Source organism: Prinia subflava, chromosome 10 (genome assembly GCF_021018805.1).
Source record: "Prinia subflava isolate CZ2003 ecotype Zambia chromosome 10, Cam_Psub_1.2, whole genome shotgun sequence".
Lineage (NCBI taxonomy): Eukaryota > Metazoa > Chordata > Aves > Passeriformes > Cisticolidae > Prinia > Prinia subflava.
Genome location: NC_086256.1, coordinates 28,220,898 through 28,235,901, shown reverse-complemented (window position 1 = coordinate 28,235,901; position 15,004 = coordinate 28,220,898). Strand labels below are relative to the sequence as shown.

The 15,004-nt window shown below is 57.7% G+C and overlaps 1 protein-coding gene across 1 annotated transcript in view; it reads right to left on the bottom strand.

The window, feature by feature from the left end:
• Window positions 1-15,004, bottom strand: part of CACNA1E (calcium voltage-gated channel subunit alpha1 E) — a 130,907-nt gene that overhangs the window by 71,280 nt on the left and 44,623 nt on the right. The window contains exons 4-5 of the mRNA XM_063406612.1: window positions 10,034-10,139; window positions 9,469-9,608 (exon numbers count right to left, since the gene is read on the bottom strand). Of these exons, the coding sequence (XP_063262682.1) occupies window positions 9,469-9,608; window positions 10,034-10,139 (246 nt within the window). The remainder of the gene's footprint in view (window positions 1-9,468; window positions 9,609-10,033; window positions 10,140-15,004) is intronic.

The following is a 15,004-nucleotide window of genomic DNA, read 5'->3' as shown; positions in this document are numbered from 1 at the left end:
ACAAAGATGATTTTTTTTTTCCAAGCCCATCTCTGGAAAACAAATTGGGGCAGGAGGGAGCTGGTGAACACTGAGTCCAGCAGTGGAAACACTCGGGGCCCCTGCACCTGCTCTGGGAACAGGGATGCTGCACCTCAGGGATGCTGGCAGAACCCTCTCCCACCCAGGCTTGGTCCCCAAGTGCTGGGTGAGGAGCAGCAAAGTTGCAGTAAAGCAGCAGGGGGTGGGAGAGGAGGGGATGGGGAGGAGAACGGGACAGAGGGAGGCAGCAACCTCAGGGTTGTTTGCAGCAATCCAAAAAGCGAGGGAAATTGGGTCATTGTTCCACTAATTCATCTAATTACAGGCCAGAGCAGCTCTCTGGCGTGCTGAGCAATTAGCACTCTTTTTCTCACCCTCTCCCTGAGGTACAGCAGGTACCAACCTGTCCCTCCAGAAAGGCGGCTGGGTTTCCTAGGATACCCTGGCAGCACAAACGCTCTCACATCTGCAAACCGGGTTGTTTCAGCTCCTTTTCCCAGCCTCCTCTTCCTCCCTGCCCCAGCGCAGGGGTCACAGCCTGGCCCCAGCAGCAGTTGGGATGCATGGCCCACAGCACCCTGTGTATCACACTGCTTATCCCTGGTATTACAGCGATCTTTTACCCTTGCTGGCACTTTCCCTTTCCCCCGAGCCCTTTCCACACAGCCTCCGTGCCCCAGCCCGTGCCCAGCCCCTGCTGCCCACGGGGCTGACAGGAGAGCAGAAAAGGAACTTAATTAAGTGAGGAGCACCCAGAGGCTGGGGAGAGCTGTGCTGTTAAATTGGTTGTAAGATCAAAATCAATAAGCATGATAAAGCACGGCCACTCAGCAGCACAAGGGAGGGAGGAGAGCCCCATCCCATACCTTCCCATCCTGCCACACACCCTGCCAGTGAGAGCAGGGTCCCCCCAGCGCTCCCCAAAATGCCAGCACAGGGGACACACGGTGCCAAAGTCGTGCTGGAAACCCCGAGACCCTCCTTCAGCTTTTGCTCCTCGTGTCCCAGCCCCTGGAGTGCCACAGCCTCCCCCAGGGGCAGCAGCAGCCCCAGCGCTGAGCTCCTCCGGGATGCTCCTGGGCAGGGTGCAGGCTCCAGCCCTTCTCCCGAGGGCTCGCCAAAGCCAGCCCGGCTGGAAGACAGCAGAGCAGGACTGGGATGGGCATCTCCCTCCTGGAGCGATGGAGGTGGGGCCCCCGCAGCCTCCCCACTCCTCCCGTCCCGGGGCAGGAGCAGCAGCCCCGGCTGCCACGTCCTCGGCTAACCCAGATTTGCGTGAAGGGCTCCGGAGCCGCCGCTGAGCCTCCAGGCAGGGCTCGGGCGATTTCAGGGCACTCCTTCCCCGCGCTCCAAATTAGCTGCTAAGAATGGGACTCCTCTGTGGCAAGGTGACATGCTCCTTGTCCTCGCTGGGGGACAGGCGACATCACGAGCTTTCTGCGGAGGAGGCTCGGACAGATCACCAGACCGAGGCGGCCGCGCTCAGCCCTGCGGCCCGAGCGGTGACAAAAAGCTGCCCCTCTGCTGTGACACGGGTGCCTGCACATCCTCCCGCGGGCACAGCTCCGGGGAGGGCACGGGCACCGCCACCGCACCGGAGCTGCTCCCAGCAAACCCTCCGGGCACGGCCTGAGCAGCCCAACACCGGCTTTGGACATAACAAAGTGGCTGGGAAAAGCGAGCCAAGCTTCCAGGCTGGCTGCTGGCTGCTCTTCCCAAGCCCTGGAAGTCGCACACATCCCCTCTCCTGGATAACCAGGCTTGGCTGGTAGGCACAGACACCACCACTGCTGATCATAAACCCTCAGAATCACACCTTGCTGCTTCGGACTTCAGCACATCTCACCTGTCAAGTGTTTATTAAGCCTCTAATCATGCCTTTTATTAATAATTTTTTAAAATCATATCAGCCAGAACTTCCAGAGTCTGAATTAAGGTTTCTCCCAGCTGCTGGGATGGGACTCGGGCTGTGACAGACCTTTGTGCTGCCACAGGGCAGCAGCTCCGGTATCTGTAAAACAATTTAAACCCTTTTCGATCACTCACAATATCCACGTCTGATGTGCTAATAATTATTCTTTATTTTTAGGCAAGGACCCAAACTAAAATTACATCTCACCATCCAAGTTATTTGAAAAAAGCTGCCAGATTTAGGCTATAAAAATCCCAGTGATCTCATGCTTTTCATCATATGTACTGGAGGAAAAAAAGAAGGGGGAAAAAAAAAAGTGAAGGCGTTTTTATAGGTCACCCAGGCAAAGGGGTAAGTTTTACTTCAGAGGAAAGGAGGAAGAGAGACTTCAGGTGGAGAAAAGAGCAGAGAGGAGCTTTTGGAAGGATGCAAATGAGAGAGGAGGCAGGATGGGAAATATATGCTAATTCCCCTAAGTATAATTGAATAGTGAGCAATCACCAGCAGACAAAAACACTCTTTCAGGAGAGGAAAAAATAATAATCCAATGCTTTGTGTTTGCAACCAGGATGATTATTTTATTTTATTTATTTGGAGGCTCCGGGGAGGAGGGCGAGCTCCCGCTGGGGCCACCACACCTGCGGGCTTTGGGGCTCGGCACAGCCCGGCTCAGCCCCCAGCCAGCTCACAGCAGCTGAGCACAGCACACGCCCTCGCCTCCAGCTGAAGACCTGCACCTTTAGATCTCTTCCCCCAGGGGTCAAAAGAAGGGAGGAAAAAAAACCCGAGAATAATCTCATTTTAAAGGACTCCCTGCTCTTTGGGACCGGCGCGAGTGATGCGCGATTGCCCTGCCCACGCAAAGTCAACCCTGAATTTGGGCACTGTCCTGTTCTACAGCACCCATCATGCCCCTGTGCCTGTGCCAGGGGCTGTGCTCTCATTGCTGGGCTCCAATCCCCATCCCACCTCATCCCATCCCATCCCATCCCATCCCACCCCACCAGCAGCCCTCAGCCCTAAGGGACAGCACACACAGCTGGGGCCACGCTGCAAAGAACTTCACACCAGAGACCCCAAGCAAAGGCTGAACCCCAGATTATCAGGCTGAACCTCAAATTATCAGGCTGACCCTCGATTCATCCCCCTGACCCCAAACTGAGCCCCTCTCGAGCATTCCCCTCAGGCAGCACTGCTGAAACTCACACAGACTGTCCCAGCAAAGGGTGTGCTGGGTGGAGAGAGACATGGGCTGAGACAGACTAATCTCAGCCCAAAATCTGGGGCAGGCAGGGTGCTGGCTGGCATGCAAATTAATATTTATAATTAAGTGGAAAGGCCCCTGAAGGCTTGCACTGCCACCTGACTCTACGAGGGAGACTACTTCATAATTAATACCCTGGTCAAACGGCTCACAGAAAGTGAGGTACCTGATGAATTCACCCTGTTCCTGCCCTGTTCTGGGGGTGAACCCATGGGGTGAATTCATCCCTGCCCTCTCTGCAGGCAGCACTGTGTGTAGCAGGACATTCTCAAGGTTCTTGGGTCCCAGCCTGGCTTGAGGCAGGGTCAGCGAGGTCAGGTCACCCACCCTGAGGATGCCACAGCAGAGCACAGCTTTGGGGACACCAAGAGACAGGGACACCAGGGCCAAGTCCTGCCCTTGGCACAGTTCAGACCAACGTCATAGCCTGCACCACCTTCTCCTGCTCTTTCTAGGTTTCGGGGCTGTGACCCAGGTGGATTGAGCTGCTGCAAAGCTCCTGCTCCCACCCCTCCCAGCAGCTCGGAGAGGTCTGCACGGGCACAAGTGACTCCCTGAGCAGTGTGATCAGGCTGAAGGACAAAATCGCCTTCGCCAGCCTTTGATCTGGGGGGTAAAATGATCCCCCAAGGCCACCCCTTCCCGAAGAAGCCCCCAGGATTTGGGGCGTGAGGGAGCATCCCTGTTCTAAGCCCTGCGGGTTGGCCAAACCCCACATCTCCCTCCTGCCTCCATCCCCACGCTGCCCCTCAGCAGACACAGGATTTGGCAGGGTGAGATGATGCTGACAAAACTGCATTTGCACAGCCAGGACCCGGTGGAAACCTAAAGCCACTGAGAGCAGATAGGAGTGCTGGCCCCACAAGAGAACAGGCAAGGGAGACCACGGCAGGGCCTGTCTGAACTCACACCAAAGGAGGGCAGCGAGACCCCAGAGCTTCCCCCTGTGTGACCCTACCTCCTCATCGAGGATGAGTAGGAAACAACCCCGTGCCCCTTCCCTCAGGCCAGGCTCATCCCCTCACCCCATCTCCCAGAGCGAGGTACTGACAGTGCCAAGAAGCCCCAGGACGGTGAGGGCATCCCCCCGGACCAGGGGCTCTGCAAGGGTGTCGGGGTGCAGCAGGAGCCCCTGGGGTGCCTGGTAGGGGAGGCAGTGCCCCCAGGGACCAGCAGCCACGTGGGAGGGACTGACTCACTCTGCGGCTCCAGGAAACCAACCGGCGGGAAGAGGAGCCGGCAGGGATGGGGCCGGGAACCGCGTGAGCGGCACGCGGGCCGCATCCTGCGCCGGGGGGAGGCGGGATGCCTGCCTCCCCCAGAGCCACAGCCACAGCTCTGCCTGCCCAGGGATCTCCAACCCCCTCTCCAGCCTTTTCCCACATCACCACCCTGTCCCCTCGCCCAGCCAGGGGAGCGGTGCTGCCCTTTGCGGTGCCTGGAGGTGCCGGGCATGTCCCAGGGCCGTGGCATATGGCACATGAATCATTCACCCAGCTGGGAAATTAATTATTCATCCAAAGGAAAGACCAAACATTTTACTAACTGTCCTGAAAGGAAAGAGCTGGCAATGAAAGGGGTGGGAGAGGGGGCAGGCATCAGGTTGGATACTTCCAGCATTCCTGAAAGAAGGAAAGAGGGAGGGAAAAAAGCCTTGCTGGGCTTTTGGACCTGAGGTTGTCTCTTTGCTGGTTTGTCCCTATAGCACAGTACTCCTTGCAGTGGCTCAGGCTCCAGCAGGATAACCACGTCAGGATGTTGTGCTTGTGCTCTGATTCTGCACTTGTTCTCCAAATCTCTTACCCACTCCCCCAAGCTGGCCGTGCTCTGTACTCCCTGGGTTGGGGAAATGCAGGGGTGGGCGCTGTGGGAAGACCCTGTTCCCAGCCCAGGGGTGCTTGTGTGTGCTCTCACACCTGCCAGACACCTGTGGGGCCAGCACCTCAAACCACCAGGGCATGCAGCACGTCAGTGCTCTCAGATTTCTCACATACAGCTGCTGCCAGCGCCTGTCTGAGGATCCCCCTCCTGTCTCTGGAACTCTAGGATTGAAAAGAGCACCCAGACTGGGGTTGTGCGAGGTGCATTAAATTCCTGAGGGCAAAACATCCCTGCCTCTCACACAGGGGAGCTCAGGGGAAACTCTGAAAAGGGAACTTTCCAGGACAGTCATCTCAAAATCCAGGCAGCATCAAAAGGAGCATGAAAGCCAACCTGCCCTCCTCATCCCTGGGCTCACCTTGCAACCCTGCAGCACAGCGGGGAACACCTTCCTTGGAACGATTCCCTCCTGCTTCCCACCAGCCACAGCAGGAAATCAGGGCACAAGTGTGCTCAGGATTTCCTTGGGAGGTCAGAGAGAGAGACCAGGCCCACAGCTGCTGCTTGGCTTTGCAGGGAGAGGACGATGGACTTGGGGACAGCCCTTGGAGAGCCAGGCTCTCCTGCTCCAGCACAGGCTGTGCCCCTCTGGCTGGCTCTGGATTTGCCCAGGGCGTGGCAGGCAGCGCCAGCAATCCTTCACTCCTGCTTTCCCTTGGCCACGCTCCACCCCACAAAACCCTTTAATGAAAACCACCGTGCCCAAGGGCTTCACAAAAGGCACCCAGGTGTAGAGGCTGTTACTAAACCCTCCCCAAACCCTGAGGCAGCGCTTCCTTTTAGTGACCCCGCTGTATTTATCCAGCTTTTACAGTGGCTGCTTCCCCAGCTCCTGAGCAGAACAGCTTCACAAGGGCCTTTTTGATTCCCGTTTGGATCTTTTTCTCCCCGTTGTGAGCAGTGTTCCCCCACCCCTTCACCTCTCACGTGTTATTGTATTACTGCTATAAAAAAAAAGCCAAGGGTGCTTTGATGATGCTCCATGTGTGAAGCACACACCCACCTGGATATTTGCAGAGGGAGTTTAACCCTTCCTATGCCATCAAGTAGGGTGTAGGACAAAGCAGGCAGCTGTAGGGTCCTTGTTCTCTATCCTAATGGCACGCAGGGAGCAGGGAGCTCATGCTCCCATTGCTGGTGGCTGAAGCTCTTTCAGCCTCACTTTCCCAGAGGCACCGATTAGGAGGTCACCAGCCTTCCTCTGCCCTTTCTGACCATTTCTGAGCCATTTTCCCCCTTTTTGGTCCAGGTCACATTGCATCAAGCACATTCCAAGTCCAGCTTCAGCACCCAGCTGGCTCTGGCTCATGCAGAGACAAGGTGAGCATCCCCAAACCCCAGGGGAAATGCAGATGTTCCCCTCGCTGGTTCTGCCTCAGAATGAGTAAAGGTATTTAATGCACACTTTCATATAAAATTATTTTTAGCTGGGGGAGAACAGGCTGTTTTTTCAGGTAGCAATGATGATTTGGAAACCACAGGTTACAAACAGAGCAGGTTTACAAATGTGACTATTAGTTCCCCAGTGGAAGCTTTAGCATCAGGGAGTTTTAGGTGGGAGTTGATTTCCACTGAGATGAAAAAAAAATTGATTTATTGACAGAAGAAGCAAACACCAGTTGAACCCTAGTCAGTGCCATCCACTCCTGCACAAAGTCCCAAGGGGCTGCTCACGGGAGAAATCCCTCATTAGGCTCATTTACAGCAGGGAGAGGGTGAAGAAAACCCCTCTGCTCACAGAAATCCCAGCGTGGTGTCTGCGACCACAGAACCACCTGCACTAAGGACCTCTCCTATCAGACACACGGCAAGAAACAAGTCCAGAAAGGAGCAGTAATACCCTGTGTCACAACTGGAGGGACGGGGGCCAGTGGGTGTGACACTGGCTCCCTCTGGGCCCTTCAGGGATGGATGCTGGGATGGTCCTGCTCACACGGATCATCTTCTCTGGCCCCTCGTGGGATGCACCAGCATTCAAACCCACTCAGCGCATCCCGAGGCAAGCGCTGCCCTGCGCTTCCGACCACAGCACCCCCTGCACCGCAGCCACAGCCCTTCGATGGGCCACAACCAGACCCCCACGGCCGCCACATCGCACACATCTCTGTCCAGACACTTCTACATCCACCGGGCAGAAAGTCTGAGCTCGCAAAGGCGATCCCGAAGCCCCGGCTCCGCCGCCCGCCTTACGCAACCGGCACAGAACCAGCCGCCAAGTGCAAACCTTCTCCCACAAGCTGTTTGCAAGTCATTTGCCAGCCAAGGATTATTTTGCTGCAGGAATTTGCCAATAATTCAGCAGATTAAACAGGCCAGAGTTTCCCGCATGGGAAGCGCGGCCACGGCCCCGAGGAGCAGCAGCTCCGGCAGCACCGCAGGGTGAAAGGAAGAGCAGAGCAGTGCAGGGGAGCCCTGCTGCAGAGGATCCCGGTGACCCCAAAACCACTGCAGGGGGAAAACCCACGGGTCGCCTCCTCCACCCACCACAGGATAGAGTTTGCCCCAGGAGGTCGCTGAGGCCACGCCAGCAGGTGAAGGGGCATTCCTTGGGCAGGCTCCACTCCGCTGGAGCAAACGCCGGGATGCCAGGGGGGCAGTGGTGGGGAAGCGGGCGCTGCAGGGCTGCGCCCCGTGACCGGCAGTGCTGGGGGGACGTGGGTACCTCCTGTCAGGGTGGCCAGCACAGCCCTCCACGGGCCATTGATTCCCTGGCAGGGGGCCCGGGCCAGCCCGGCAGCGAGAGGAGCTGGCGAGGCTCCTGCGAGTGAGTAATCGCCCAGCGCTGACTCAGCAGCGGCTCCCTACAGCAGCACGCCCAGAGTCGCGGGGAGGGCAGCGAGAGGGCCCTGCCGAGACACAGCCCCTCCTGCCAGCCCCTGCTGCCCCTTGGCCCGTGTCCCAGAGGATGCCCAGGTGGGGACACAGGTGATGGGCACTGCCCAGCCCCCTGCACGCTCAGCCCGGTGAGGCCAAGAGCCCCTCTTGTTGCAAGCAGCGTGTGTCCCGTGCAGTTCCCGGAGGTCTGAGCACCCTTCCCCAGGGATGTGAGCCCCCCTGCCCAGGCCAGGAGGCGCAGAACCCTCCCCTCGAGTCACTCCGCAGACGTGGGAGAGCAGCAGCCTCCCGTGCGAGGGCTGCACCTCCCACAGGCCTCCTGTTCGCTGCCCATCAGAAGCATCACCCACCCCCAGCACACCCTCCATTCCCAGGTGACACGGTCCCACCCCCAGCAAGGCCACCCAGGTCCCCACTGGACCAAGGGAGTCAAAATGTCCCCAGCCATGCTCTCCTCAAGCCTTCTCTTGTGCACCTCTCCACCGTGGACAAGCAGCACCTTCCACCCCACCACAGCAGAAGCAGGCTCAGCATTCCCCTTCCTCTTCAAACACCCAACAGAGTGTCACATCCCGTGTGGTGCCACCGCCCTGCAAGCCCAGAGTCAGGACTGTGCAGTAGGAAGCTCTGCAGAGAGCCCCAGGCATCCTGCCTGCTTGCCATGCCTCAGTTTCCCAGCCAGCCCTGCAGCTGCTCCATACCCAGCAAGGCTCATGGAGCACTCAGACCCACGGGCACCATCTGTTTGCACACATCAACCCAGCTCCTCTGAGCGTGACGTTTCCATCAGCAGGCAAAAAGAAATGGGCACAGTGCAGGCACCACCCGCCCTCCACACAGAGAGGGGCCCAGAGAGTCACCCTTGGGGGGACTTTGGCACGAGCTGACTGCCAGCACTGGCTAACACAAGCCCAAATGCCCCAGCTCGTTTCTGTGTCACCAGGACAGCCCAGCACACTGCAAGCAGGTCTCAAATCTGGGCCACGTCCCTGGCAGGTGACACCACCAGTGACACAAGCAGCACCCGTGAAGCTCTGTGTGCTGCCACCCCAGCACCACTGCTGCATGCTGGGATGATGAGCAGCGTCACCTGGGAATGTCACCCTACCCAGACCTCATTCCCAAACCTCCAGCACCAGGGCAAGCCTGGAAAGTGCTTGGGAAGGCAAGAGGAGAAGAGATCTTCCCCCTCCCCATGTAGGGTTTGAGCAGAACCTCTCCCAGATCACATCCAGCAGATTATGCCACCACCTTGTCCTCACTTTGCCTGGTATTCAGGTGGGTGACAGGCCACCAGGTGAGGAAAGGACATGGTGGCCTCAGAGCCAGCCCTACTGCCCCCCCAAGGGAACCTCGTCCCACCATCAGTGTCCCCAGCAAAGCCAACACAGCACCTCCAGCACAGGGAGCCATCCTCCCCTCCCTCACCAGGACAACAGAGCAGCACTGACAGCAGCACACCAGGGGCTCTCCCCTGTCCTGGAGCTCCTGTCCTCACCAGGATGAGCCCCCGAGGCCAGCCAAGCCCTCCAGTGGCCCCACAGCACCGACTCACCCGCTGAGGACCACGATGAAGTCCATGACGTTCCAGCCGTTGCGCAGGTACGAGCCCTTGTGGAAAACGAACCCCAGGGCCACGATCTTAATCCCAGCCTCGAAGCAGAAAATCCCAATGAAGTAGGGCTCCGTCTTCTCCTGCCAGAGTGAAATCAGTGACCCAGTGAGAGGGGGAGACTGAGCAAACACAGCAGCAGGCATTTCACATTGACCCAACTCGTGTCCCATCCCACCTCCCCCAGACCCATCATCTCCTTTGGGAACTTTCCCAGCCCTCTCTCAGTCAACCTCAGAAATAAAAAGAGGGTGGCTATGACACACTCAGGTTTCCCAGTCCTTCCCTTGCCCTTTTTAAGGGGCTTAAACCTTCCTGAACTCTTTCCATAGAGAAGGAATACATCACAGCAGCCCCAGGAAGGCTGGAGGAGCTAGTCCCAGACGAAACCTCCTGTCTGGCCACCCCAAAATCAGAAGAAATTGCCTGGTAGGATTGTGTGGCTGCCCTTGGCTCAGCCCCCAGCCCAGCAGCGCAGGGCAGAGAGAGATGGACATGGGGTACTCACTAATCTCCGTGACATGGGCGTCTTGTCATCCTCAGGGAGGTGCTGCTCCAGGGCCAGCACGATGCAGTTGGCAATGATGGTCGCCAGGATCATGTACTCGAAGGGAGTGGAGGGGAGTTAAGGAGCAGAGAAGAGGTGGGTGGCACCCCCAACCCTCCAGCCCACCCTTCGTTCCCCCTGCTCAGCCCCTGCTGCTGTTTTCCCCACGGCAACATCCACACACGCTGCTGGCAGGCAGGAGGGCGAAGCCCACCTCGGTGTTGTTTGGAAATGAGAGGGGTGAGAGCCCCCCAAGACCTTCCTCCCCAAAGACGTGCTGGGCCTCATCGCCTCCTCCCTGAGCTCACAGGACATCAACCAGAGGTCTTTGTTGGGATGAGACCTCCCATGAATGAGAGATGCTACCTGTGCAAGGAGCCCACAAGGTGGACACAAGGTCTGAAGCGGGACAGCCAGGCTGGGCTTTGCCTGCAGGAAGGCTTGGCATGGTCCTTGGCAGTATCAGGGAGGCTCTCCCTGCTGGCCAGGGCTGACATGTCCCTGCTTTCCCTCTCTTTTCCATCACAAATCAGCAGAGAGATGGGGCTCGGAAAGGGGAGATGTCACAAGGTATCGGCAGCCCTTGTCCTAAAACATCCCCATGGGAGGAAGCACCTGCACACCCTGAGGAGGATCAAGCATCCCCTGCAAATCCTGGGGATCTTGTGCCCTTGCCAAGCACCCCGTGGGCAGTAGGACGAGCCCAGGTGGCCCTGGGAACTGCAGAGCACTTGGCTGAGCATTCGCAGCTCAAGGCTCTGACAGCACCTGGGTCTGAGCTTCAGTTCAGGCAGGGTGGAAACTCCCTGTGAGCTACCCCAGCTCAGCCACACCCCAGCAGGACCCCAAGGGGCAGCAGCACCTTGTAAACAGGATCTGCTTGAACCCTTATGAGCAATCCTAAATCCTACAGCCACGTCTCGGTCTTACACAGCCCTTCCCCAGGAGCCACCCTGAGCCAGGACAAGTGGCAGCAGATGCTGGTGTCTGAGGAGCTGAGGAAGGAAGGGGCAGGCTGACGCCCAGGAAAGCACCCCAAACTCAGCTTCCTCCTGCCTTTTGATTCCTGGGATCGAGGCAGGGACACGGAGCTCTCTCCTGCCTGGCCCACTGCCGAGCTCTGAAAACAAAGCACTTCCAAATGACAGGATGGCCATATCTTTCCAACTTCCCATCCATCTTTCCCAATTCTTCACAATAAAAGCCCTGTTGCCCTCAATAACTAAATGTGGAGCAATACAGCAGCAGGCAGCACACCCCTGATTCCACTCCCTCCGTGCCAAAACAACTCTACTATTGTCACTGCTGTCACCAGCAGCCACCCAGGCAGAGGACTGCCACCTTCCCAAAGCTTGTATCTGTGGAAAAGCAGATGTGATCCCACCTGGGATGGAGGGAAAGAATGAAAAAATCATCCACATTCCCACCACCCCAAGCTGGCTAAGCCCTTTCCCACCACAACAGGCTTCTCCAGACCCAACACCCTCAGGCTGATATGTTTCAGGCAAGGACATGTCCAACGCCCTTCCCATCAGCCCTGGGAAAAGGGGTGATTTTGTCTTTTCCAACCTCGTCTTTTGGCCACTAACTACAGTTAAATGCTTTCCTCCAGTGGCCCTGTAGGCAAGAGAAGGCACCGCAGTGTCCCAGGGAAACGGGAAGGTGTGAAGTGACCCCGGCAGCAGTGACGCTGGGCACACTGGCAGGGGAGGAGCAGGGATGGGCATAGAAACAGGCCCCCAGAGAGATGGCCAGGGGAGGCAGCCAAGGAGAGCCTGTGAGAGCTGGGGTGTGTTTAACCTGCTAGGAGGAAGAGCCAGCGAAGATACATCCAAGGCATTTAAAAGGCTACTCAGTGAAATTAATGGTTGCTGAGTTAGAGGCAAACCCAGAGAGGCTGCAGGGCTCCCTGCTGCTGGCTCAGACCTCGCTGCCAGCCAGGCATGGAGCAGGAGCAGCTCCCTGCGCTCGGGGAGGGTGCCCAGACTCCAAAAGTTTTCCTCTGAGGCTCAACACAAGTGAGTATTTCACTGCATGGCTCCGGCACAGACCACATCCTCTCCCTGCTGCCTGCCCGTGGCCGCACGCTCCGGCCGCCGCGCTCGGCCCCGCGCCACCAGCCTCTCTGGGACCTTTGGGATCATTTTCCTGAGAGCCTGCGAGCAATTAGCACGAGCTTCAGAGACAAACAGCGTGTTAGTGGGGCGGGGCAGCAGTTCCCCAGGCACCAGGCACATTGGCCTAGATGAGAAGTGTGGGAATGGAGCGGGGAGTCCGTCCGTCCGTCTGTTCGCCCAGCGTCCCCCGCTGCTCCCTGCCACAGCCCCTGTTCCCGTGGGAGAGACACCCAGGTGGGAAAACCCAACTGCAGCAGTGTGGGACCCCTGCTCAGAAGTGCCTGGGGGGCTCAGGACCACCCGGCCCAAACATCTGGCTCAAGGCACAAGGACAGGGCACATCTGTCCCACCCCTGCACAGGACCACGGGCCCACTCCACCTCCGGCAAGTGGGTGAGCAGATCTCATCGAGTCAAGGAATGGTTGGAGTGGGAAAGGGCCTTAAGGACCATCTCGTTCCAACCTGTCATGGACAGGGACGCCTCCCTCTAGGCCAGGGTGCTCAGAGCCCCATCCCACCAGGCCGAGCCTGAAAGGGCAATCCCAAAGCACTGACCTAAGCACGAGGCCACGGCCAAAAGTGATTCCCCAAACCCCACTGGCCCAGTTTCTCGAGGAGCTGAGCCTGGCTCATCATATCCAGAGCTGTGTGAGACATCAACCCCAGGCAAACCGGCCCCCATAGCTCCAGCTCTGCCAGGTTTTGAGGGACCAAGAGGAAAAGAACCTCCCAAGGGACAGCAGGAACATCTGGCTGAACTGAGGGATGTTTTATCTCCACCCTTTACTTCTGCCAAGCAAACATCCTCCCAGTCAGGGCTGGAGCCCACCAGACAATCCCCTGTCAGTGCTTTGTCTTCTCCCACATCAGATGGATAATTACACAACCTCTCAACCACCCAAAATGCAGAGTAGCCCTCGCCTCCCTCCAGGCCCAGTAATGAGAGCCCATCTCCCTTCCAGCCTTCTCCTCCTCCTCCTCTTCCGTCTGGCTTCTCCTAGAGGATCATTAGGGAGCCGATAAAAATAGGTTTTCTTATTGATTTATCTCCTTTACCCAATGCTCTCTCCCCTGCACCGTTGACTTGTTTCCTTAGCAACTCGGCCGAGCCCTGTGCACGCCACACCTGCAGCTCCACCCCTCCCTGCCGGTGCCTTCGAGGCGGGGACAGCGACCCCAGGCCACGGGGGCATCCCCCAGAGCACCTGGGGCAGGCTCTGTGGGTTAAGCCCATGCCTGGGGCTGGAGCTCCTTGGAGAGTCTCTCAGGAAGATGCCACCGGCAGATCTTCCAGCTGTGACCTCCCTCTCTCTTCACCTTCCTCCCCAGCCAGAGGCCCAAACCAGCTCCAGTCCCTGAGAGGGGTTTATGGTGCTGCCAGGACATCCGCAGGAGGCTGGGAACAGGATAAATCCCTCCCCAGATGGGCAGGCAAGGACAGGAGCTGTGGAGAGCTGCCCTCCATCCCATCCCAGTCCCTTCCCTCCACTCCTGGGCAGGCAGGTGGGGGAGGATCACAGGAGCCAGAGGAGGGAGGCCACACGGACCTTGGGGAATTCTACCTTCCAGTGCCACCAAAAGAGCAAGAGCAACTTAACCCCTGTCCATGCCTGCACCATCCACATTCCAACATCTCCTCCAAAGCCCTGTCTCTATTTCCCACCTCTCCCCACGCCTTCCTGGGGACCTGCTGCTCTGAGGGGCTTTCCCTGCTCCTCAGATGTCAAGGAGAAAAAGCCTCAGCTCCTACACCTGTGGACTTCATCTTGCTGGTCCCAGTCGCAGCACTGCTGCCTGTCCCACACAGACAGCACAAAAGATCCACATCTTCAGCATCTGCCCTTAGGATACCCCAATCCTCCTCCTCTCAGCTCCACAGCCCAGCAGGAAAGAGAGCAACCTTCTCTCTAAGGCTGTTTTCACAGAATCATGGAATGGTTTAGGTTGGAAGGGACATTAAAGGTCACCTGGTTCCAACCCCCTGCCATGGGCAGGGTCACCTTCCACTATCCCAGGTTGCTCAGAGCCCCATCTCACCAGACCCTGAACAACTCCAGGGAGTCCACAACCTCTCTGGGCAAGTGAGGTTTTTGGTTTCCAAGAAAAAAACGGAAGTGCCAAGTAGAGCAAAGCTTGTGAGTGGCCCTAATTCAACTCTGGGATTCCCCATCCCCACAGTGCCTCCCTGCCTTGTCCCTGAGGACACCAGGGATTTCCCTCTGCTGGTAAGGCTCTCCAGAGCCGTGGCCCCTGTGTCCTGCCCCCCAGTGCTCCCAGCTCATCTGTGCTGGGATGGGGGGTGACAGAAAGTGACATCCAGACCCCAAATCCTCCCACTTTGAACACGAGCCAGCTGCTGCGTGCCTGCTGCACAGAGGCTCAGGAGAGTGAACACAGGCTTGGACTGTGCTTGTGTCCTACCCAGCCTGCCTCAAGCCCACTGCACGGACACGGGAGGCCATGCTCCCTCTCTGCAGCCACAGCTGCTGCTGCTCCTGCGGCTCCAGAACGCAGTGCTTTGGTTTCCATCAGGGGTTAAACCGAAGGCAGTGGCAGCCAGGAGTCCAAGGGGGCAGAGCTGCCCACACTGCTGCCGCTCCCGTAGGGATGCAGGATGTGGGATGTGGGATGCCTGCCTGCCACGTGCAAACAGCTCCATGGAGAAGCGTCTCCTTCTCCCCCACCTCACCCTGGAAATCAAATCTCTCTCCTCTCCTCCTCCCTTTTTTTTTTTTTTTTTTTTTTTAACAAAAAAGGACCACATCATGTGATTTTCCTGCCTTAACATCAGTTTTTTAACTTTGGTTGCCACAG